Source organism: Mustela lutreola, chromosome 15 (genome assembly GCF_030435805.1).
Source record: "Mustela lutreola isolate mMusLut2 chromosome 15, mMusLut2.pri, whole genome shotgun sequence".
NCBI lineage: Eukaryota > Metazoa > Chordata > Mammalia > Carnivora > Mustelidae > Mustela > Mustela lutreola.
Window position 1 is genome coordinate 58365604 of NC_081304.1, and position 24492 is coordinate 58390095.

General features: G+C 51.0%; 1 protein-coding gene, 1 long non-coding RNA gene and 7 other non-coding genes across 18 annotated transcripts; 7 read left to right on the plus strand and 2 right to left on the minus strand.

Moving 5' to 3' along the window:
* Nucleotides 1-80: 80 nt before the first annotated feature.
* On the plus strand, nt 81-154 carry TRNAI-AAU (transfer RNA isoleucine (anticodon AAU)). The gene has a single exon. It is a non-coding gene; the product is annotated as a tRNA-Ile (tRNA).
* Nucleotides 155-563: 409 nt separating this feature from the next.
* Nucleotides 564-645, plus strand: TRNAS-AGA (transfer RNA serine (anticodon AGA)). The gene has a single exon. It is a non-coding gene; the product is annotated as a tRNA-Ser (tRNA).
* A 309-nt stretch (nt 646-954) lies between these two features.
* On the plus strand, nt 955-1028 carry TRNAT-AGU (transfer RNA threonine (anticodon AGU)). The gene has a single exon. It is a non-coding gene; the product is annotated as a tRNA-Thr (tRNA).
* A 2351-nt stretch (nt 1029-3379) lies between these two features.
* Nucleotides 3380-17967, plus strand: AURKB (aurora kinase B). 10 transcript variants are annotated; one of them, XM_059149134.1, is made up of 9 exons: nt 3380-4038; nt 12973-13044; nt 14655-14874; nt 14985-15039; nt 15285-15476; nt 15804-15942; nt 16055-16203; nt 17348-17522; nt 17656-17967. In XM_059149134.1, exons 1-9 carry the CDS (start codon nt 3640-3642, stop codon nt 17827-17829), a joined length of 1575 nt encoding a protein of 524 aa, XP_059005117.1. In that variant the 5' UTR covers nt 3380-3639; the 3' UTR covers nt 17830-17967. The 10 variants fall into 10 exon arrangements, with proteins under 10 accessions (XP_059005117.1, XP_059005118.1, XP_059005119.1 ...); XM_059149135.1 differs by having other exon boundaries at nt 3383-4038; nt 14739-14874; XM_059149136.1 differs by having other exon boundaries at nt 3390-4038; nt 14772-14874.
* On the plus strand, nt 3454-3525 carry TRNAP-CGG (transfer RNA proline (anticodon CGG)). The gene has a single exon. It is a non-coding gene; the product is annotated as a tRNA-Pro (tRNA).
* Nucleotides 4022-4093, plus strand: TRNAD-GUC (transfer RNA aspartic acid (anticodon GUC)). Its single transcript has one exon. It is a non-coding gene; the product is annotated as a tRNA-Asp (tRNA).
* On the minus strand, nt 4560-4631 carry TRNAG-UCC (transfer RNA glycine (anticodon UCC)). Its single transcript has one exon. It is a non-coding gene; the product is annotated as a tRNA-Gly (tRNA).
* On the plus strand, nt 5186-5257 carry TRNAW-CCA (transfer RNA tryptophan (anticodon CCA)). Its single transcript has one exon. It is a non-coding gene; the product is annotated as a tRNA-Trp (tRNA).
* A 5569-nt stretch (nt 17968-23536) lies between the features above and the next one.
* LOC131817059 (uncharacterized) lies at nt 23537-24434 on the minus strand. Its single transcript, XR_009348302.1, has 2 exons — nt 23963-24434; nt 23537-23831 (listed from the first exon to the last, which is right to left on the minus strand). It is a non-coding gene; the product is annotated as an uncharacterized LOC131817059 (long non-coding RNA).
* Nucleotides 24435-24492: the final 58 nt, after the last annotated feature.

Consider the following 24492-nt stretch of genomic DNA (forward strand, 5'->3'; position numbering starts at 1 on the left):
GCTTTGTGTATGGGAAAGTAGTCTCGCCTAGCTATACTTTACTGATAACATTTGTAGAGATTTGAGGGTGTCTTGCAGCTGGCCGGTTAGCTCAGTTGGTTAGAGCGTGGTGCTAATAACGCCAAGGTCGCGGGTTCGATCCCCGTACGGGCCACAAGCTGTTACGCCTTTTGTCCGTCTGTTTTAGTGTTTTTTAGCGCGCACCTGCTGTTTACAACCACAACTTTCTGCGCGGAGCCATATGACTTTTGATTACAGACGACATCAGACCCATCGCTCCTCAAAACCTAAATTGCTAGCACACTCCAAGGCCTGGAAGGGAGGTCCTGGGGCTGGGGCCGAGGGAGGTCTCCCCCGGAGCAAATTGTTGGAGGCGGTGGGAGACCCGGCAGGCTGCGGGAGGAGGAGCCCAGAGAGGCAGCGCGGGGCGGGCCGAGACTCCTGGGCGCTTCCGGCAGCCGCTGCTTTCCCGGCCCCGAGACCCCGGCTAATTTACAGCGTGGAGTGTCTGCGAGACCTGAGTGCTAAGATAGGAGGAGGACGAGGCTACCGCTCCCGACGGTGTAGTCGTGGCCGAGTGGTTAAGGCGATGGACTAGAAATCCATTGGGGTCTCCCCGCGCAGGTTCGAATCCTGCCGACTACGTAAGCTTTTTCTCCGACGTCCTCGCCACATCCCTCACGTCCGAGATCGGAGACTGACCCCGCAGTTCCTCCGTTCTCAGGAACGCTCCCTCCGGGGACTTACCCAGCCCCGCGTTTCTGTCTGGAATTGAGATCCTCGGTTTATTCCATTGGACATTTTGGGGAGATCCCCCGGGTGGGTGTGTGATTCCAAATCCTGCCGCTTTGCTGCGTTGCAAAAAGTAGTTTCAGAGAAGTCGGAAGTGGCTGCGGGTAGACGCCGAGCGCGGTACTCCTGTAGTGGAGCTCCGGAAAAAGTCTGGGTATCCTTGGCGCCGTGGCTTAGTTGGTTAAAGCGCCTGTCTAGTAAACAGGAGATCCTGGGTTCGAATCCCAGCGGTGCCTTTTTTCGACCTTGCGAGAAGATAACTTCCGTTTTGTTCTAAATCTATTATACTCCCTAACGGACTTACTGAGTGTTTTTATATTGCAGGGGCAAGGGTCTCCGTTCTGCCCTCGGGTCGCCCAGGCTTACTGCAAAGACGAGCTCCCCGTCCTTGGAGACCACCGACCCCAAATCTCGCCTTCCCTCCACCCCCAGTCCTTTGTCTCTGAGCACGTGCCGCAGCCCTGGGGCGGTGCACCCGGGTGGGGGGTGCGGCTACCCCAAAACCCTGCGGGAGGACGTCCCTGGGCTCGTGAGACCATTTGTTTTGTTTGTTTCTTCCTTATATTTCATTGGTTTGGGGCCTCAGAATCGTGTATGTATATTTAGCCAGTTTGTTTTATTGGAAAGAATTTGGGAGGGGCGCAGTTCCTTTGCATAGTTACCTTCATCGGCCTCTGTTAGAGGGCAGTCAGGGTTAGGAGGGGGCGGCTAAACCGTGCCACCCGGTTTCCTCCAAGAGCCTGCTGAAGGGCCGGGCCACGAATGTGGACAGGTCAGGAGCAGGAGAGAGCTCGTTCCCAGTAGGGTCTCCGGAAAGTGGGGAGGGGTTGAATTCAAGGCATGTTTAAGATTTAAAAACAGAAAAAAAACAAGAGGTTAGCATGTGGAGTCTGAAAAAGAGGGAGAAATTCAGGACGATGCCTGGGTTCCACTTTAGGGAAGGGCTGGGAGCAAGGGGTGCCACCAACTCAAATTCCCCAAGAATCTTTTTTTCACTCTTTCCCACTGAATCTTTTCCAAACAACTAGGACTACTCAAAGTTATAACTTAATCTTGCCATAACTCAATCTTGCCATATAACTCAATCTTGCCATAACTCCCACTGAAATGTAAAACACGAGAAACTTAAACAGCGATCAGTTTATATCTTCGTTCTTGGATCCTGAAAGTGGGGTTCCTGCGTGGGGGTGCAGGGTATCTGTGAACTCTCTGGTATGGAATGCATTTTTCTAGGGAAAAGGGCCTCTGCTTTCATCGTGTTCTGTAAGGGACGTAGGGCTCCACCTCTGTATGGATTAGGTGACTGACCCCAGGTTAAGAGAGTGGTCCCTAGACACTTGGGGGAAAAGCTGGGGCGGAAGAGTAGGAAACAGAAATTGCAAAAGGGTAAGGTGGAAGGAGATGCCAGAAGACCAGCCGTGAGCTCTTTGGTCCCCTGAAGAAAAGGACAGGACAGGATGATGGGCTGCTCTCTACTGCCTTCCCCTACTGTCTGGCCAGGGACACCTGGGAAAGAAAGCAAAGGGGTGCACCCTTCATTGAAGTCTCCCCACCAAAGTATATGTGGGCTGGGTATTAGGAAGGGCCGCACCCCACAAATCACCTCACTGGGAGGGGGAACAAAATGATTCAGCCCAGAGATGCTATGGGGAGGTGGGGGGCAGTGGCTGGTCAGACCCTGCTGGGAGAACTCCCCGGAGCAGGCTCTGAGCAGAGGGAAGGGACAAAGGTGGCAGGCAGCTGACTCCACCATGTCCTGCCAGGATCTGGGCAGCCCCAGAGTGAGAGCCTGGTGAGTTTTATTAAGACCTTACAGACTCACTCAGCCCGGGAACCTCCGGTGGCCTAGTCTTATGTCACACTTATGCGGACCTTTGCCTCGGAGCCCCTTACCTTCTGGGGGTCTTGGGCGGCAGGGAGGAGGGTCTCCTTCCCGCCCATCCTAGGAGTTAAGTGGAGAGTGGAGGGTGCACCGGACGGTGGGGGTAACCTGACCATACAGGCTGGAAGTCCTGCAACCAATGCTAGTAGGGGTGTTGGATGTCAGGAACAGGGACGGTCCTGGTCGCCGGACCTGCCACCTCGCCCCAATCAGTCAGGTTGGAAATCCCCGCTCCGCTCAAATACTCCTCCTCCGGGGGGTCCTCTTGGCCCCTGGAATTAGTCCCTTGCCTGGATACTGGACCTACTCGTTGCTCCAGGAGGATGGGCAGGTGCAGGTGTTCACCTAGGAATCTCAGGGCTCATTCATTGTCCCAAACCAGGAAACTCCACCGCCTATCTTCAAAGCTGTGCGCCAGAGCACTGGGTGCGAGGACGGCGAGCGCCAGCGGGAAGAGGCGAAACCCCAGGTTACGCACTGACCCCGAGACGGTGACCACAAGGAGCGGGAACCCGGGCGCTCAGGGTCGTCCTGGAGGGCTGCACGGGATGGGGACCAGGCCAAGACCACACCCTCCTACTTCCCCAACGTTATTTCCTGGGAGGAGTCGGAGCTCGCGGGCGGGAGCGGAGATTCCCACACACAGCTCAGGAGTCGCGGGTGTCGGGGCGGGTAGTCCCAGCGCGCGCGACAGGTCGGCTCCGCCGCCAGTCGTGGTCCTAGGACCGCAGCCGGCCTGGTACGACCTCTAAAGGCGTCCGCGAGCACGTCCTCGCGTCGGCTCGTTGGTCTAGGGGTATGATTCTCGCTTCGGGTGCGAGAGGTCCCGGGTTCAAATCCCGGACGAGCCCGGCTTCAGTTTTGGCGGAGACCGGAGCGCCCAGAGGCGAGGATGGACGGAACGGCCGGCGCGCCACGCAGACCTCCCTACGAACTCCGCGCGGCTGGCCGAGAGCCTGGAGCCGATGCGGTTCGCTGGGAGGTCTTTTGTTCCGAGCGCACAGCCCGGTGGCCGGAGGGAGCTCGCTACGTGCCGCCGGGACCCGGGAGCCGGACAGGAGGGCGCGGAAGCGTGCGGACGTGAGGCCGGCGCCTCGCGTTCCCGTCCCGCTTCTTCGCGCGCCGCGCGTGTCCCCGGCAGGCCGGCTGGGGTTGCGGATGACGGCGAGCAGAACGCGGCGGGACTTGTCACAGGCCGGTCTCCGCATCTCCGGGTCGCTCAGGGCCGGTCTAGGGCGTGCGCGGGTCTCAGGTGGGCCCTTCCCGGAGCTCGAAGGGATGGAAGCCCGGACGGAGCGCGGTCAGGGAATAATATGCTCGAGCTGGAGAGCACCCCAATTAGCTGCTTCCTCGTTAGTATAGTGGTGAGTATCCCCGCCTGTCACGCGGGAGACCGGGGTTCGATTCCCCGACGGGGAGTAGCATGGTCCTTTTTTGCTATTTTTTTTTTCAGCCTGCTCACAGCAAGGTTCCCCGGCCTGGACGTGGGGTGAACAGGTCCCTTAGAAACAAAGAGGCAAGGGAAGGGGGAAGTAAAGGGTAGTTGGTCCTGACTCTCGGACACACCGAGTTTGTGTTTCGCCTTGGGCACCTTGCGTGGTAATTGTGCGGCTGAATGAGTCCTTTGTCCCCTCGGGTCAAGGAATGTGCTGACGAGATGCGTCCGCGGGCGAGGACCGAGGCGCACGGCCGGACGGACCGCACCGAGCCGTCGCCGCGCTCCCTCCGCGACTCGGTCGCGCGCTTGCGGGATCGGCTGGGCGTCAGACCTCGGTGCTGATTGTGCTTCGCCAACGGGGGTCCCCGCAGAGGGGCGATCTCGGAACAAGGGAAAAGATTTTAAAAAATAATAATAAATATAAAAATAAACGAAAACAAATGGCCTTGCGTTGGCCGGGAATCGAACCCGGGTCAACTGCTTGGAAGGCAGCTATGCTCACCACTATACCACCAACGCCCGCTGGAAGAAACACTTCCTGACGCTGTATTTCAATATCTGCGCGGCCGCGTGGCCTGGGAAACGTGACTTCCGGAGAGCTGCGGGTGGACGTGGACGACGTGAACCCCGTCACCCCGCGAGAGACTGCGCTTGACCGCGCGCAGCTGACACAGGGGAAAGCGAGGTTCAGGTGACCTGAGTGAAGGGGCTTTCTGGGTCACTGGCAGAGCCGGAGATACATCGAAGCTTTGTCGGGATTGGGGGGAGGGGGCGGCGGCCGGGACGGCAGCGACACCGCGATGGCTTCGTCATTCCCTAAAAATAAGTCCCGAACACCAGTCGCTTCTGTGCTGAGCGAGCTCCGTGTGTCCCAGAGCTAAAGAGCTGACCTTCGCACCAAGTGCGCCGAAGCCCAGTTTCACCTACGGAGGGAGGGTCGTTCCCAGATGTCCACGTGCGGCTCCAAGAGCAACTCAGCCGATACTTAAGGGAGGGTCCGGAGGGCTTAGCTCCGCCCCTTGTCGCTGACGATCGATCTGTTCACGAGGTCCGGCCAGTCGCGGGTCTGGGAAGGCCTCGTGGCGCAACGGTAGCGCGTCTGACTCCAGATCAGAAGGTTGCGTGTTCAAATCACGTCGGGGTCATTGAAGCTTGCCATTTTCGACACCAGAGGCTGCGTTGATACTTTTCGGGTAAAAGTCCTCATTTCTATAATAGAAAAAAAAAAAAAACCTCAGTGCCTCTTTTTTTTTTTTTTCTTTCCCCAAAGTATATGAATCTTCTCCTAATATACAAATTTAGGAATGTCTCCCCCCCCAAATTTAGGAATTTATCTTGCATCTTGACTGTTTCAGTCAAATCAACTAACAGTGACATCTTTAATATCATGGATATTTTAGGAATCGTAGGGCAAATCGTTCACTAACGGCTCCGAGTTCTTGCTCAGAACATGTCTCTGGAGCAATAAAGAATCTTTATTGGAAGGAGAGTAGCAAGAACTGATCATTATTATACGTAGCAATTAATTAAATGCAAATGTTCTCCAGACTTCTTCAAATGTCACTAGAAGCCTGGAGCCAAGTGCATTTTTGCTGCTTCCGGCCTATTGGGTAGGGGGCGGGGGCAACAAACAAATACAGGCCGGCCACTCCGTAGGCCTTGTCCACCCGAGCGGGAGATTTCTTCCTGGACATCTCTTTCCTAACAGTGCCTCTGTTCGAGGGCACCCGGCCTAGGCTGCAGAAGAGCTGTCGGCGGCTTTCTGTCGGAGCCGTCACTGGTCACGTGTGCCCAGACCGAGGCAGACAATCCGCACTCCCTTGCACAGACTGTTGATGACTTAGGGAGGTGACAGCTGCCCGGGAGCTCTGACCACGTGACTCGGAAGGTATATGATGAGCACAGCCCGCAGCCCAGCTTCCCCAACAAGACCCACCCTAAGCAGAGCACCTTTTAGGAGATACTCTGTCAAATAAATAAAATATTTTTAAAATAATAATTAATTGATTAATTATAGTGTGACAAAGGAAGCTAAATGATGTGGAGGAGAGAATTAGAACCTCTGATTACGTCAAAGAGGAATTTTAAAAAGAAGACAATAGAAAATAGTCCAGAAACTGTATACGTAGACTTAGTTCTTAAAATTTTACCCTGGAGCTTTACCTGTATGCCTTTTATTTCACCAAAAAAGAAAAAAAATAGGGCAAAGTTTTTTGTGGGTTTTTTTTTGTTGTTGTTTTTGTTTTTTTGTTTTTTTATGTGTTAGATGTTTATTTATCAAGACAATTCCATAACCCAATATTCGTGCTTCATAGTTCAGGAACACAGGTCAGTGACAAACTTCAATTGAACTCAACCCAAAGAAATTCTTTACATTCCAAAATCACTTTGCACTCTGAAAGATACCAGCCCTCCTCATCTCCTCAAAATCTTTCCTGGAATCGTAGTGTCTGTAGAAATCTGCATATGCCTTCTTTCTTGGTCCGGCCACAGCAAACTTATAGAAAGCTGCAACCCCCAGGGATACAACGAAGGCTCCAAAAACGTGAAATCGCAGACTCTTGGCCAGAAGGCCTCGCATCTGAGGTTCCGTCAAAGCACTGGAAGTCATGGTAGTTCTTCTCCTCTATGCCAACCTCAAACCTAACCTCCTTCCTAACTGATAATGAAATGGACGTCTAGGGCAAAGTTTATTAAGAGTTAATTAATTGGGGGTGCCTGGGTGGCTCAGTGGGTTAAGCCTCTGCCTTTGGCTCAGGTTGTGATCTCAGGGTCCTGGGATCGAGCCCCTCATAGGGCTCTCTGCTAGCAGGGGCTCTCTGCTAGCAGGGAGCCTGCTTCTCCCCCGCCCCACCCCCACCCCCGCCTCTCTGCCTACTTGTGATCTCTGTCTGTCAAATAAATAAATAAAATCCTTAAAAAAAAAGAATTAATTAATTGAATAGTAGTTACACAAGTGTTTTTAAAAAGTATTCTTGATATTTGAAATATTTCATCACTTTTCGTGGTAAGATACACTTAAGGTACAATTTACTATTTTAACCATTTTAATGTGTACAATGCAGGGGTCTGTAGTGTACTCACACAGTTGTGCACCAGTCACCATGATTTGATTCCAGAACATTCTCATCGCTCTGCAAACCTCGTAGCCAGCCGCTGGCAGTCACTCCCCACCTCAACCCCGATCCTTGGGAATATTGGCCAGGCTCCCCGCCCCACCCCACCCCCACAACCAGCCCCTTCCAAACCCTCCTGACTCTACTCCTCATTCCTGAAACAGGCTCACTGGAGGAAGATGAGAATTCTTGTCCTGAAACTTCTTTGGGGGATATCCCATTATCAGAAATTAAAGGGACTAACATCTGTGCCTCCCAAACATTATACTATCCTAACCATCCTGCCCTGACCTTTGGGTAAGAATCCAATTCTAACCCTTCCTAGTCTTGGCAAAATTCAGCCCTCGCAATAACAGTGGCAATTCCCCCCTTCATGGCACCTCAAGAATCACTGGGGTTAACAACAGAGATTTTGTTCATGAACTTCAACAGGCAGCTGATGGTTGCCTAGCGGATAAACAGATAGCTTTTGTTTTGTTTTGTTTATGAATAATGCAAATCCCGATCGCATGCTGGCACATCAAATATTCCTGAAAGGCCAAATAGCTTCAGGCATAATGGGCAAGTGGGAATTTAAGGACTACGGACTACGGGGGCAAGGACAGAGCATTGGATCTATCAGGGTACGTCCTACCCATGCACTGTGTCCCCTGACAGATTCCAGAAAAATCACCCTTCGCTAGGTCATGAGGAATAAAGTACTGGGCAGGTGATGGAATTTTTACAAAGCTTTTCATTAGCTGGTCTCTCCATGCCAAGTATGTTGATGAAGGCAAGGGAGTGTCATGGGCTCCCTGACCTGGGGAAGCAGGGTTAGGTGGCTGACCCTAAGACACTTTACCAGTCTCCTTGGCAGTAGTCATGGGATGCATTTTTGGCCAGCGAGAAATCTCTTGGGTCCTTCTGGAAAGACTTCTGCTCATCCTGATTAAGGGGGCCGAGACCGTTGGCAGCCATCTGGCAGTCCTAAGGGACATGTCAATAGAAGCACAGGAAGGCCATTCTACATCTCCAACAAAACAACCACCTACCTGCTGACTTATTGCTAAGAGAAAACAGATCCCTATTGTTTGTGCCACTGCTGACTATGTTTTCTGTAACTTTCAGCCAAAAGCATTACGCAGCGCTGGAGAAACCCGTAAGGACTTCTTGGATTTATCATATGAAAATGGTGTTTTTGTAGATCAAGGGATTGGCTCTTAGTGGTTTCACATCTTTCACTCACACTCTATAGCTAAGAACCCTCTAGGTCTGTAGGTGTGTGTCAGTTAGTACGCTTTTGACAGTGAATAACGAAACTCTTGAGTCAACGCATTAGGGAAGAGACCTACAGGTCCCTATAAGGAAAGTGCAAAATGGGCATTGAGAGGCTGAACGACACCATCAAGATCTTGGGTTCTTCCCAGACCTTCTACAAAGCTAGCTTCCTTTTCAGGCTGCTCCCTTCTGGAGCACCACCAGCAGCAGCAAGGTGGGCTTTGTGGAGAAAAGGAGTTTCTGCCCAGCATTCTGGAAAAGAATCATAAAGTTCCCATTCACTGGGTTGCTTGGGTCACAAGCTGATCCCTGAACCAATGACCAAGAACCGGGAGTAAAAGATGTTGACTCATGTCAATCAATCAGCATCCGATCCCAGACCTGTGCAAGAAACTTCTAGGTGCCTTCTCGAAGTGTGAATGGCCAGAGAATGGACACTAGCTAGACAACCACACTGTCCACTACAACAGGTCTCCATCAAGTTAGGGATTGGGAGTTGGCAGAAACAGAAACGGACTACAATGGAAACTGACTACCCAGAAGTGGGGGGCGGGGCAGGTGGTTCCCTAAAGCCAAGTTCAGGTGTTGAAGAAAGAGGAAGGGTGCTGGACACGTGACACTTACAAATACCCACTACTTGTTCCACAGGAGGCCCCCAGATGTACTTATTAACCCAATTATGACATCTGTGTTTGGAAAGAGCAGAGAGGAAGGGAGTGTGGCGAGAAGGAGAAGAGTTAGGGTCCATCCAAACAATGCAGCCACCGTGGGGAGACCTGCATAGAAAGGTCTGCTGGTGGAAAATTCCTGCTACAGATGTGAGGGCAAGACTTTAAAGGATAAAATAGTAATGACTCAAAAATAAACCCATGCAGACAATGGAACAGAATAAAGAGGCCGGAAATATGGAGATCCAAGTATCTACTATCACAATATATCAGGAGTAGTGTGCTGTTTTTAAAGATTATATATATATATATATATTTGAGAGAGAAAATGAGCAGAGGAGGGGCAGATATCTTTTTGAATCTTGCTTTCCTTTCCTTTGGATAATTGCTCAGAAGTGAAATTGCTGGGTCCTATAGTAGTTCTACCTTTAAGTTTTGTTTTTTGGGTTTTGTTTTGTTTTGTTTTGTTTTTTGTTTTTGTTTTGTTTTGTTTTGTTTTTTGTTTTTGTTTTGTTTTGTTTTGTTTTTTGTCTTTAAGTTTTTGATGACCCTCCATACTGTTTTCCATGCTGGCCACACCAGTTTGCATTCCCACCAGTGCACGAGGGCTCCCTTCTCTCTACTTCTTTTTTTTTTTTTTTAATTTTTTAAAATTTCTTTTCAGTGTTCCAGAATTCGTTGTTTATGCACCACACCCAGTGCTCCACGCAGTACGTGCCCTCCACAGTACCCACCACCAGGCTCACCCAACCTCCCATCCCCCGCCAAAATCCTCAGTTTGTTTCTCAGAGTCCACAGTCTCTCATAGTTCGTCTCCCCCTCCAATTTCCCCCAACTCTCTTCTCCTCTCCATCTCCTCATGTCCTCCGTGTTATTCCTTATGCTCCCCAAATAAGTGAGACCATATGATAATTGACTCTCTCTGCTTGACCTATTTCACTCAGCATACTCTCCTCCAGTCCCATCCATGTTGTTACAAAAGTTCGGTATTCATCCTTTCTGATGGAGGCATCATACTTCAAAACTGAATCAGGAAGAAATAGGCAACCCAAATAGACTGATATCTAGTAATGATATTGAAGCAGTGATCAAAAGTGTCCCCCAAAACAAGAGCCCAGAACTGGACAGATTCCCTGGAGAATTCTAAAAAACATTAAAAGAAGAATTAATACCTATTTTCCTGAAGCTGTTTCAAAAAATTGAAGCAGAAGGAAAACTTCCAGACTCTTTCTATGAATCCAGCATTACCCTGATCCCCAAACCAGGCAAAGACCCCACCAAAAAGGAGAGTTTCAGACCCATATCCCTGATGAGTATGGATGCCAAGATTCTCAACAAGATCCTAATTAATACGATCAAACAGTACATTAAAAAGATTATCCACCATGACCAGGTGGGATATATCCATGGGATGCAGCGGTGGTTCAATATTCACAAATCAATCAGTATGATAGAACAAATCAATAAGAGAAGAGAGAAAAACCACATGGTCCTCTCAATTGATCCAGAAAAAGCATTTGACAAGATTTGGCATCCGTTCCTGATTAAAACGTTTCAAAGTATAGGGATAGAGGGAACATTCCTCAACTTCGTAAAATCTATCTATGAGAAACACACAAAGAATATCAACCTCAATGGGAGAAAACCTGACACCCGTCTCTCTACTTCTTGACCCAAACTTGGTTTTTCTTTCTTTCTTCTCCCCCCGCCCCCCCGAAATTGGTTTTTCTTGTCTTTTTGATGACAACCATTCTAACAGGTGTGAGGCTGAATCTCATTGTGGTTTTGATTTGCATTTCCCTAATGATTAATGATGGTAAGCATCTTTCATGTACTTGTTGGTCATCTGTAGGTATTCTCTGGAAAAATGTCTATTCCAATCTTCAGCCCATTTTTATTTATTTATTTTTAAAGATTTTATTTATTTATTTGACAGAGAGAGATCACAAGTAGGCAGAGAGGCAGGCAGAGAGAGAGAGGAGGAAGCAGGTTCCCTGCTGAGCAGAGAGCCCAATGCGGGACTGGATCCCAGGACCCTGAGATCATGACCTGAGCAGAAGGCAGCGGCTTAACACACTGAGCCACCCAGGCGCCCCTTCAGCCCATTTTAAAAAAGATTTTATTTATGTATTTTTTATTTGACAGACAGAGATCACATGTAGGCAGAGAGGCAAGCGGCCTGGGGGTTGGGGGACAGGCTCCCTGATGAGCAGAGAGCCCCATGCCGGGCAGGATCCTAGGATGCTGGGATCATGACCTGAGTGGAAGGGAGAGGCTTAACCCACTGAGCCACCCGGGAGCACCCCATTTTTAAATCACATTGTTTGGGTTTTTTTTTTGTTTGTTTGTTTTTTGGTTTTTTTTTTTTTTTTTTTTGCCATTAAGTCCTATGAGTTCATTAGCTATTTTGGATATTACCCCTTATCAGGTACATAATTTGCAAATATTTTCTCCCATTCACTAGATTGCCTTTTCATTTTGTTGAGTTTTCTTGGCGGTGTAGAAGCATTTAGTTGGATGTAGCCCCACTTGTTTGTCTGACTTTTGCTTTTGGTGTCAGATTAAAAAAGAAAGAAAGAAAAGAAAATTGCCAAGACCTATGTCAAGGAGTCTACAGCCTGAGTGTTTTTCCAGGAATTTTATGGTTTCAGGTCTTAGGTCCAAGTCTTTAACCCATTTTGAGTTAATTCATGTGTGTAGTGTTAGAGCGGCCCAGATTCCCTCTTTTGCAGGTGGATGTGCAATTTTCCTAGCACCGTTTTTGAAGGGGCCACCTTCTTCCCACCCTTTCCCATTACGTATTCTTGGCTCGACTTCCAGAAGCTGACTGACCACGTGCTGGTCCACGGGACCGTTTTTAAGTCAATCCCGGCTGTTTCAATGACTGCACCTTTGTGATGCAGTCCGAGCCCAGAAAAACCAGAAAGCGTAAACCTGTGGCTCTGTTCTTTCTCAAGATCGCTCTGGCTCTTTGCGTCCTTTGGCGGTTCCAGACGCAATCGGTATTTTTTTTTTCCTGTTTCTGTGAAAATCGCCGTTGGAATTTTGGTGGAGATTGCGTGGAATCTGGGGCTTGCTCCGGGTAAAGGGCGGCCTTGAAATTCTGCGGGGAACGAGTGGTTTGTGTAACAAACGGTTCTGCCACAACGAGCTCCCCGCCGGTCGAGAACAAAACCCTGGTTCCTACACAGAGAAGGAGACATTCCGGATGGATGGAGATTTGCAATTAGTGAAGGAAGAAGACGTGAGAACTCCGGGCTCCGAGATGCCGCGGCTTTCCGGCCCCGAACCTCCGGTGGGCGGTGTCTGGCATTCCGCCTCCCGCATTGGGTCCCACGGCCTACGTCACGGGGAGTCCAGCCAATGAAAACCGCGAACGGACAGCGTGCTCAGCCAATGGGGCCAGGGCGGGAGATTTGAAAGGGCCTCGGAGGGGGCCCGGCCTGGCAGGTTCAGTCGTTTGCCCGCGGCCCGGGGGTGGCTGTGCCACGGGCGCCAGGTGAGCTGGCGGGCTTTCGCGGGTCTTGCGCTGGGAGAGGGCAGGTGATCAGGCAGGTCGGGGGTCCGTTGGGCGGCCCGCGCGCACCCGCCGGGCTCCTGAAATCTCAAGAGTAGAGGGAGGGTCCTGAGAGGGGAGTCCGCAGGAGCAAGGCGGGGCGGCAAGACGAGCGCCCCGCGCGCCTGGAGGAGCCTGCGATTTGGGCAGCCCCCTTTCCCCAGCCCCCGAGCCGCGCTTCCGCCCCGATCGGTCCGACCCCTCCCTCTCTCGCTCCCTCTTTCCTTCCTGCTTCTGACAGCCTGTCTCCCTCGTCTGCCCAGCTCTCCTCCCCCTTCCTTCCAAGGATGGCCCAGAAGGAGAACGCCTACCCCTGGCCCTACGGCCGGCAAACGGTAAGGACTTGCCCACTTCCCCTCCCCACGCCCGCAGGGAGAATTCCTGCCTGGGGACTTGGGGTCGTGCGGAGGACGACCCTCCGAGTCCTCCCCGCTTTGCTCCAAGGAGTGGGTCCCAAGACTTTGCTGGCGGAACCCGGTCTGGGCATTTGCAACTACACCCAGTCGGGTTCCGCCAGCTTGAATCTGATCAGCCTAGGAGGAGCTCTGCAGGGTTGAGCCTACTTGTTGCCTACACATATGGTATCTGGGACTGAGCAGGTGGGTTTGCCCTGGGGGCCATGACCCCCAGTAGGCTAGACAGGAAGTAGAGAGAGACTCTGAACGGGCTTTTTATAAGTTTAAAAGATTCAGGATATGTTAAATTAATAATTTGGAATCTGTTTTAGCGACTCGTATGAGATCAGAATCTAAATAGATTTGTTTTCCAGTTGTCCTAAGACCTTTTACTGTACAGTCTGCTTTCTGATTTGAAATGCCACCTTTATTACATAAAATGCCCACCTCTATGTGGATGTGTTTCTGGACTCTTATTTGTCCCACTTGCTTACTTATAAATTCTGTACTGATATCACTGCTTGGGAATGGGTTTTTAGGGCATGAGGCTTTCTTCTCTAGGCTAAAAAGAAGGAGGGAGCTCTCATAGGCTTTGCTCCCTTTCGTGGGGCTTGGGTATCCTGAAGGGTCCAGCTATCCCCTTGTCCACCAGCTCCCGCCCTCATGCAGCACTTAGCGAGGCTGGCAAGAACAGAGTCTGAAAGAGAAACCACGGTAACTTCTTCCACACAACTTCAAAAGGTTGTGTATATTACTCTGAAACGCTGCAAGAGAGAAATAGTGCAGGGCCATCAGAGTAGCGCTCGGTGTCTCCAAAGCTGGTTGTTGCAAAGGGGTGAACACTGGAATTTGCTGCAACCTTCAAGACCTCCAGGGCCTTATCTAAACCTTAATATACTGAGTTTTATTTTTTTCTAATTAAAAAAAAATCTTTGAAGATTTTATTTGTAAGTAATCTCTACACTCAACACAGGGCTCAAACTCACAGCCCTGAGATCAAGAGTTGCATGTTCTACTGACTGAGCCAACCAAGTGCCTCTAGACTGAATTTTAGGGGGCTGTGAGAATGTTTCTGCTAGAATTGGGGGGGGTCTTGTTGTTGTTGAAGATTTTATTTATTTGACAGACAGCTCGAGAGAGGGAGAAGCAGGCCTCCCCCTGAGCAGGAAGTCCGATGGGGGTGGTGGGGCTCAATCCCAAGACTCAGGGATCATTACCTGAGCCAAGGGCAGGCTTAACAACTGAGCCACCCAGGCGCCCCTTGTTTTTTTTTTTTTTAACCTGACCCTCTACTCCCCAGAGGGGTGGGGTAGGTCAGGGGGAATGAATATGGGTTTGCAGATGGTACCGTAGAGGTTAGAGGGTTTCATGCATGAAAATGTGGTGTGGCCAGGGCCAAGGAGGTGAAATGTTCAATGTTGGGGTGAGTCCTCTGCTCCTTATCTTAGACCAAACTAGGTCGCTTATGAAGAACCCATTTTAATACGGAGCAAAGAGTGGGGCCTTGGGCTGAGTAAAAAACCATGGTCTCAGTGTTCTTCCTGGAACAGGGGGTGGCTGGCCGGCTGGGTGGGCCGACAGCAAGTACTGAAATGCTGCTTCTAGCACATTCCAACCCGCTCCCCGGGACAAAGGCTCCCTCAGAGGTTCCCGCTGCTCCTTCTCAGACTCAGGCTGGCCTGAACACCCTGCCCCAGCGAGCCCTCCGGAAGGACCCTGCCACGCCGTCTGCACTTGTCCTCATGAGCCGCTCCAACACCCAGCCCACAGGTAATGCGGACGCAGGAGGGGACTCAGCTGAGCAGACTAGGGTCTATGGGGAGGGTGCCAGGAGGAAAATGTCAAGGAGGGGGCCCTCAACTCCCCTGTTGTTTCATTAGCTGCCCCTGGCCAGAAGGTGGTGGAGAACAGCAGTGGGACCCCCAACTTCCCAACGTGAGTACCCAAGCCTTGTGACGGCAGTTAGAGCAGGGGGGAGAGCAAACACGGAGGACAGCAGGGAGGTGGCCACTCATGGCAGGAGCAGGGATGTAGGCAAGAAAGCATGATCCGTCCTCACTTCCCTTGGGAGAGGAGTGGCAGGGCTGCGGACCTGCAGGGCTGAGGGGGAGGGGGGCACGCAGCCCCTTCGCGTGACCCACCAGCTGGCACTAGCCTGCCTTCCCCCCACCTCTCATCAGGCGCTCCTTCACCATCGATGACTTTGAGATCGGGCGTCCTCTGGGCAAAGGCAAGTTTGGAAATGTGTACTTGGCTCGAGAGAAGAAAAGCCATTTCATCGTGGCTCTCAAGGTCCTCTTCAAGTCTCAGATAGAAAAGGAGGGCGTGGAGCACCAGCTGCGCAGGGAGATCGAAATCCAGGCCCATCTGCAGTATGAGCCCTGCCCTCCGCTGACCTCAACCCCTCTGCTCCTCCCCGGGCTCCTCTTTTACCCGCTGCCCCCGTCCAGACTGCCCCATAGTGGTTCCTTGGCCCATGGAGCTCCCAGCCCTGGTCAAGGATCCCACAGAGCTCCCAGCCCTGGCCAGAGCCCTGAATCCAGAGCCCTGGTGAATCCAGGATCACCCCCTGTCATCACTGCCAGCCCCCCATCCTTGGCCTGGTCTAAATGCGACCCCACTTTACCCCACCTGGCACTGTCATCTTTCCCAGTCCCTTAGGCCAGGATGCAACCTGAGTCCTGCCCTATCTCCTCCAGGCATCCCAACATCCTGCGTCTCTACAACTATTTCTATGACCGGCGAAGGATCTACTTGATTCTGGAGTACGCCCCCCGCGGGGAGCTCTACAAGGAACTGCAGAAGAGCCGCACCTTTGACGAGCAGCGCACAGCCACGGTCTGAGCGTGTGGGCGCTGGGGGGCACCGGCAGGGGACCCGAGGCGGGGGTCCGTGCCGCTTGGCACTGGAGGCCCAGGCTTGTCTGACCTCCTGTTGTTGGTGCTCCCAGATCATGGAGGAGCTGGCCGATGCGCTAATATACTGCCACGGGAAGAAGGTGATTCACAGAGACATAAAGCCGGAGAACCTGCTCCTGGGGCTCCAGGGAGAGCTGAAGATCGCAGACTTCGGCTGGTCCGTGCACGCCCCCTCCCTGAGGTATGGTGGGCTTGGGCGTGAATGACAGGCGCGCTCAGGGTAGCACCACTCCTGATCTTCTTGGTCTGCGGAGATGTGCGGGTTTGTCCTCATGTGCCTATAGACACAGCAATCTCTTGACAAAGATAGGAGACCCCCTATTCTGTTGCCCAGATTTCCTGGGACCCACTCACCGCGTCACTGAGAATAATCCCACCTCGCTTGTAAGGCTTCATTATACTATTATAGATGGACATTTAACCTGGTCCATTTCTTTCTTTTTTTTTTTTAATATTTATTTATTTGAGGGACGCCTGGGTGGCTCAGTTGGTTGGACGACTGCCTTCGGCTCAGGTCATGATCCCGGAGTCCCGGGATCGAGTCCCGCATCAGGCTCCCAACTCCACGGGGAGTCTGCTTCTCCCTCTGACCTTCTCCTCGCTCATGCTCTCTCTCACTGTCTCTCTCTCAAATAAATAAATAAAATACTTAAAAAAAAAATATTTATTTATTTGAGAGTGAGCAAGAGAGCACAAGCGGGCGGGAGGGACAGAGGCAGCGGGAGACACAGACTCCCCACTGAGCAGGGAGCCCAGTACGGGGCTGGATTACCCCGGGATCATGACCTGTGCCAAAGTCGGACGCCCAGCCTGATCCATTTCAGCCAGACCTGCCCAGTGGGCTTTTGAGACAGCCCTAGTTTTCCCATTCCCAGTAATTCTAAGATGAGCGTTGCACTTATTTTTTTTTTTTTAAGATTTTATTCATTCATTCATGAGAGGCAGAGAGAGAAGAGGGAGAAGCAGGCCCCCTGGGGAGCAGGGAGCCAGTTGCAGGATCCGATCCCAGCACCCTGGGATCATGACCCGAGCCGAAGGCAGACCCTCAGCCGACTGAGCCACCCATCGCCCCTGAGCGTTAGATCTGATTATTTTAAGATCTATTCCTCCTGGTGGAAATCCTGGGGCTGTATGGGATTCCACCCTGGGACTGTGGGTTCTGTCTTTACCCTACCCCTGCCCCAAAGGGCCCTGTCAGAGCCCGTTGACACAGTCCCGTGGAGCATCCTGTGGTTACTCGGCTGCCTGGGGGGCAGCCGGGAAAAGAGAGGTGGTTTTTCACCTGGGATCGCTGCCCTCCCCCCGCCACCCCCCATCCTACCCAGGAGGAAGACGATGTGCGGGACATTGGACTACCTGCCCCCGGAAATGATCGAGGGCCGTACGCACAACGAGAAGGTGGATCTCTGGTGCATTGGGGTCCTCTGCTACGAGCTGCTGGTGGGAAACCCGCCCTTCGAGAGTGCTTCCCACAATGAGACCTATCGGCGCATCGTCAAGGTGGGAGGGCGGCCTCCGGGGGCAGAGGCCAGGGGCTGGCAGGCGCTGGGCACCCTGGAATTCTCCAGATGGATTGGGGGGGGTGGCCGAGGGTAACACTAAGGGGGCCCTTGTCCTTTCTCGACTTCTGCAGGTGGACCTGAAGTTCCCCGCCTCCGTGCCCTCGGGAGCCCAGGACCTCATCTCCAAGCTGCTCAGGCACAACCCCTCCGAACGGCTGCCCCTGGCCCAGGTCTCCACGCACCCTTGGGTCCGGGCCCACTCCCGGAGGGTGCTGCCTCCCTCCGCCCTCCAGGCTGTCCCCTGACTTGCTGCTCTCGTTGATTCAGTTGTGTCTGTTTGTGTGCCTGTATACGTGGAGTCAGAAGGAGAGGCACCTGGCTGGCTCCTTTACCTGTCTTCTACCCCCTGTGTATTTAATAAAGGCTGAAGCTTTTTGTACGGATGAGTTTAGATGGTTTACATTCACGTGGAGACTGCTGGGGGTAGGGGGTTCCCCTAGAGGGAGAGGATAGTGAGAATTCCACACCCATCCTCCTTCAGCTCCCCCCACCTGTCCCCCCTTGTTTCTTCCCCTGCCAGGGCTGCTGGGGTCTCTGTCCCCTCAGCTGCGCCTCTAGTCTTTCCTTCTGGCTCCACCTCTGCCAGCCTAGGAGCAACTGAACAGGGCCTTCCCCCAGAAGCTATCTCTGTATTACTGCTCTGCTGAGGTTCGGGCCCAGGACACAGAGAGGTTGCGGAGCCCACTGAAAATCACATAGCTAGTAAGTGGGGAGAGCCCGGTTTTAAAGTCTGTATTCCTTAACGCCGCGCTAGGATGGTCCTATCGATACTTTCGGGTGGCACACACTTATTTTATGGGCATATGGATCCCAGAACTGGAACAAGATTTGCAGTTTTTACCATTCCTGTGTAGTCCAGGGAAAAAGGTTCCTTACCAGATTAAGAAAGGGTTTGGTTTTTAGGTGCCCTCACTAGATGTCAATTTTCTTCAAAGGCTTTCTCTTCATCTATTGGTTATTTGCTCGTTGAATCAATGTAAGGTATGGGAATATATTTTCTTTTTTAGAGTTCATGCAGTTTTTTTTTTAAGCTTTTATTTTTTTAAAGATTTTATTTATGTATTTGACAGACAGAGATCACAAGTAGGTAAAGAGGCAGGCAGAGAGAGAGGAGAAAGCAGGCTCCCCGCGGAGCAGAGAGCCTGATGTGGGGCTCCATCCCAGGACTCTGGGATCATGACCTGAGCTGAAGGCAGAGGCTTTAACCCACTGAGCCACCCAGGCGTCTCTTGTTTTTTTTTTTAATAAATGTTCTTATTTTTATTGGATCTTAGTTACTGATGTGCCACCGCCGTTCCTAGAGCTGCCATAACAAATTACCGATAATAACAAATAACAAAATACCCAGGGGATTTAAAACAGAAAATTGACTGGTCCAAAATCAGATGGGCCACAGTGCCCCACCCCCATCGGGGGCTCTGGGAGCGTTGTGGGGGTGGGGATGGGAAATCCTCCCTTCCAGCTTTGGGTGGCTCCTGGCATTTCTGGGTGTGAGGCTGCCATACTCCCATCTCTGCTTCGGCTTCTGCTGTTCCCCTTTTCTCTCTCTGCTTCCTCTGTGACTTAGTCATTTGACTTAGGACCCACCCAGATAATCCGGGACAATCTTGTCTCAAGATCCTTAATTATATCTGCAGACTCTTCTCCAGATGGGGTAAAAAGACTCTTACCCATGGGATAAAACAAATGATGTTGTAAGAATTTTTTTTTTTTTTAAACCCTGGTTTTCTCTCCCTTTTCTTCTCTGCCAACCCCCTCCTTCCTTCAGCCAATGAAATACACGGGGTCCCAGCCCCACCCCACCCCCCTTACTCACAAACCACTGCTGGCTCTCACACTGATTCAAGCCACCAGCCTCCTAAGTGTTCTCCCTGCTTCTATTCCTGACCCATCCTCCACTCCGAACTCATTCTGTGGCAAGATCCTCTCCCGCTTTTCAACCCTCATACACTAAAGAATCACCTCTGGGCCTTTGCACTCGCTCTTCCCTGTCTAGAATGGCACCTGCAGCCTCCTTTCAGTCATGGGAAAAATCAGGGGTTCTGCGTTATGACCTTTGGTCAGTAACCTGTGCTTGGCCCCTCAGGAAACGTTTCTGAGAGGCATTATCTCCTTGCTCATGAAAATTCCACGTAGCAAGAGCCACCCCCTTAATTAAATAATGTGATGGTATGTCATTATTCCACATCTCACAGAAACCCTACATTCCACCCCACATCCTCCCGAAAGCCTAGCCACATTTCTGTGGGTGCTGCAGGCATTGGCAAGATGTGAGAGGGGGTCTGCTCCCCTCTTTGTGGCCTGCAGAGGATCAAGCTTTAGCTTCTGGCTGGCACCCCTGAGTTCGAGTCTTTTCTCCACAGTTCATTAGCCATGTGACCTTGGCCAAGTGGCTTAATCTTTATGAGTCCTTGAAGATGGAAATAATCCTATCTTGCTTCTAACATAGTCTGTTCTTGGGACACCTGGGTGGCTCAGTGGGTTAAGGCCTCTGCCTTCGGCTCGTGTTAGCATCCCAGGGTCCTGGGATCAAGCCCCCCACATCAGGCTTTCTGTTTTGCGGGGAGCCTGCTTCCTCCTCTCTCTCTCTGCCTACTTGTGATCTCTGTCTGTCAAATAAATAAATAAAACCTTAAAAAAAATTGTCTGTTCTCACATGCAGTAATGTACATGGTATAAATAGCATTAAAAAGTCTACTCTCAGGCACCTGGGTGGCTCAGCCGGTTAAGCGTCTGCCTTTAGCTCAGGTCTTGATGCTGGGGTCTTGGGATCGAATCCCTCATCAGGCTCCCTGATACTCAGTGGGAGTCTCTCCCTCTGCTCCTACTCTCACTCTTTCTCTAAAAAAAAAAAAAAAAAAAATTTAAATGTGATCAAAATTATTTTTTTAATGTAAGGGATGAAGTCATTGTGTTTTTTTGTGTTTTGTTTTTTTTTTAAAATTTTTGTTTTGGTCCAAATCGCTGGTCTCTTATACTTGCACCATTTATGTAAATAGATCCCAAATGCCACCCTTTTCTTCATATATCAAAATTTCCATATACAGGCATTGGGTAGTTTGCAACAAAAAAATATGTGTGTTCAGGAAGTAGCAGGGGAAAACATGGGCTTTTCAAAACACATTTGTCTAGGCACACCTGGCTGACTCGGTTGGACTGGCGACTGACTCCTGATTTCAGCTCAGATCATGATCTCAGGTTTGGGAGATCGAGGCCCAAGATAGGTTCTGTGCTGGGCATGACTGTTTGAGGTTCTCTCTCTCCCTCTACGCCTCCTCCCTAGCCCCCTGCTCGCACTCTCTCTCTCTCTCCAAAATAAATAAATAAATAAATGAATAATATAAATTAAAAAATAAAATAAAACCATGTGTCTAAATAATTAAATATAAAAAGACATTTGTCCCTGATTGCAGCAAAAGTCATCTCTATTTCCCTGCTATTGGGTAATACGAGTCTCCTTGACCCAAATCTGCTTCTAAAGTTCCAAAAAGAGTATTCCAAAGTCTCAGGAACAGAGCGTGCATATGCATGGAAACACGAATCATGCACCAGAGAACCCCAGTGGCCTGCGGCCACTGACAGGGATAGGCAAACGGAAGTAAGGAGCCCTTCCTGGGGTGGGCTCCCACTTCCAGCAGCCCAGAGGGCAAGACATAGCAAACTACCTGGGGGGGTAAATCATGAAGTTTCTGCCAAAAACAACCAGAGACAGTTTAGATGCATGAACATAAACTGTGTTCCAGTAAAACTTATGGATACTGAAATCTGAATTTTGTATAATTATATGAAATTTCATATCCTTTCTTCATTTCTTTTTCAACCATTTAAACCTGTAAAAACCATTCTCAGCTCACAAGCCATAAAAAAGGGGAAGGTAGCTGGATCTGGCGCACCGGCCATACTTGGCTGACCTCTAACACAGGACAAGCCCCCTGCCCCTCCCCCACTGTGTTGCAGCTACCCGGGTCTGGAGGGAACTGACCCACCCCTAGCTCCAGGAGGACCATCATTGTTTTAACCTAATAAGTTGATTCTTGTCATCTTGCCAGTGACAGCTTCCGGATACACAGTCCTTTTTTTAAACGCTTTATTTATTTATTTGAGAGAGAGAAAGAGAGCAATCAGAGCAGGAGGAGGGGCAGAGGCACAGGCAGAGGGAGACGCAGACTCCCCACATGGCCCTACGGATGTGGGGCGATGGCAGGACCTTGAGATCATGACCTGAAGATGCTTAACTGACTAAGCGCCCCAGGTGTCCCTGATACTCAGTCCTAAGTCAAGCAGACATGGTATTACCCAATGTGACTAAATTGTGCATGTGAACCAGTTTAGGCCAATAAGATGTAAAGGGAAATTAACTGGGGCTTTGGGGAAAGATGTGTCTTTGTTCTTCTATGAGGTCTAATGGAAGCTATTCCTTTCCTCCTTCTGGAAGACGAGGGAGCATGTCATTCAGGGGTCCTGGTTGCATGAAACAGAATAATTTGGGCTCACTTAAGCATAAGTGGACGTTATTATGAGCATCCAGGGTGACTCATGGACTCTGGAGGAGCACCAGGAATCTCAAGAAGGACCAGGCCGCCCAGGGAGGGAAAATTCCACTTCAGAATTTTCTCTGAAAATCCTGGGTGGTTCAGTGGTTTAAAGCCTCTGCCTTCAGCTCAGGTCATGATCCCAGGTTCCTGGGATCAAGCCCCATGTTGGGCTCTCCGCTCAGCGGGGAGCCTGCTTCCTCCTCTCTCTCTCTCTCTCTCTCTCTCTGCCTGCCTCTCTGCCTACTTGTGATATCTGTCTGTCAAATAAATAAATAAAAATCTTTTAAAAAAGGGGCACCTGGGTGGCTCAGTTGGTTAAGTACCTGCCTGGGTGCTTAAGAGGGTCCTGGGATCAAGCCCCACCTTGGGCTCCTGGTTCCACAGAGAGCCTGCTTCTCCTTCTCCCTCTGCCTGCTGCTCTGCCTGCTTGTGCTCTTTCTCTATCTCTCTGTCAAAATAAATAAATAAATGAAATCTTTAAAAAAAAATCTTAAAAAAAAAGAAGCAAACAAGGGTAGGGCGAGAGCCATGGGTCAGGCAAGCTGGAAGAGGGGCTGCTTGGTAGTTCAGCTTGCAGAGTGGGAAGTGGGCTCTGCCTGATAAGGTGGGAGTGTCTTTAAACACAGAGTCAGATCTCCGGAGATTAAAAAAAAAAAAAAGGATGATGAGAGACATCCTTATGGACTGAAGGTTCTTGAGCCTCCAAAAGTCAAATGTTGACACATTAGCCCCCATTGTGAGGTATTTGGAGGTGGGGCCTTTGGAGGTAATCAGGTTTCCATGAGGTTGTGAGGCTGAAGTCCTTATGGTAGGATTAGTCCCTTCTAAGAGGAAGGTGAGTGCTTGCTTTGTATGCACGGTGTGAGGACATACGGAGAAGACTGGAAGAGGAGTCTCACCAGGAACCAAATCAACAGTCATCCTGGGCCTCCCAGACTTCAGAAGTGTTGAAACATAAATGTCTCTTGTGTTTATGGTGTTTTGTTATAGCAGCCTAAGGAGACTAACGCTACCCCCAGAGAATGACAAACAGCAGCCATTTTGCCACCATGAGGAAGTGCACTTGGGATATAGTGACCCCCCCACAGACAGAAACCAGGTCCTTTGTGACAGCCCTAGGGCACTGGACCCAAGCTTCTCTGAGTACACTCTTGTCTAGAGACTATTATCATATGACACGATGCAGTCCCCTCGTTTTAAGTTGTTGGTTCAACTTGTGTTTTCTATCCCTTGCTGAAGGAAGAGCGTCTGGCTACTGAGGGGTAAAGGGAAGAAAGGTGGCCGTGGTGGGGCTTGTCAGTCCCAGAGATGGGGGAGAAGCTTAGAGGAGTCCATTGGTCTCATGGTTTAGTAGTCAGGACTCTGGGTGCACCAGACAGAAACACATTTTGAATATGTTCCAGTCACAAAGAGGAAATCAACGGATTGTGGTCATTTACTTAATACACATTAGGGAGTGCCTACTATATGCTGGGGACCCTAAGCACTGCGGACAGGGATCAAAACAGACAAGAACAAAAAAAACAAAAAACCCAGAAGACAAACAAACAAAAAAACAACCCTTACCCTCACAGAGCTTAAGGAAGGGAAGGGAAATCGGGAATTGCTGGGAAAAGTGGCTTCGATTTAAACAGGTTGTCACGGGAGGCCTCGCTGAAACGGTGGTATTTGAATTAGGAACTGAAGCTGAAATCTTCCTTGGTAGACTCGGCCTTAAAAAAAAAAAAAAAAAAAAGAGCAACTGTAAATCCCGGAGGCAGAGACAGCGAGGGGCCAGCAGTGTAGCTGCAGCCAGACCAGCAAAGGGAGGCGGGGGAAGAGACGGGATCCGAATGTTATATACCTCGTGGCAAAATCACACCGCACCCTCGGAGCGGAGAGATGCCCCAACGTGGAGGGTGCCGGAGGCAAAGGACAGAGCAGCGGAGGCAGAGGAAAGCCCTCCAGCCTGCTCGGGTGTCCATCCCGAGCCACTCCGGGCAGTGCTGCGGGTCGGCGGGCCGAGGGCGGTGGACCTCGCCGCTCCTGCTCTGCTGCGGATTCCGGCCGCATCCCTTCGCACCGACGAAGTGCGGCTCAGTCTCCACGGTCCAAGCGTCCCCACAAACTCTCTACGAGCCGCATCTGCGGGGCCCACTGGGTGTGTTTGCCAAGCAACAACCGTGGGCGTGACAACCGTGGGTGGGACGAGTCTGTGCCCGGCCCCGGAGGACTCGGGTATTTCAGGACCTTGATCTTTAAGACTTGCCCCGCCTCCCCCTGAGGGGGTGGAGCGACGAGGGCAGCTGTCACCTCCTCCGCCCCGCCCCGCCGGCTCTCACGTGGGTTCGGCTGCTCAGTAACAGCTCTTCTTCCGGGACTTCCTGGTCACCG

Excerpts from the sequence above, each read along its gene's own strand:
- AURKB (XM_059149134.1), top strand. The coding sequence starts at position 3,640 with ATGCGGTTCGCTGGGAGGTCTTTTGTTCCGAGCGCACAGCCCGGTGGC. Across the intron at positions 4,039-12,972 it reads GCTTCCTCGTTAGTATAGTG|CTCTCCTCCCCCTTCCTTCC; the intron begins GTGAGTATCCCC and ends TCGTCTGCCCAG. Across the intron at positions 16,204-17,347 it reads GTGCACGCCCCCTCCCTGAG|GAGGAAGACGATGTGCGGGA; the intron begins GTATGGTGGGCT and ends CATCCTACCCAG.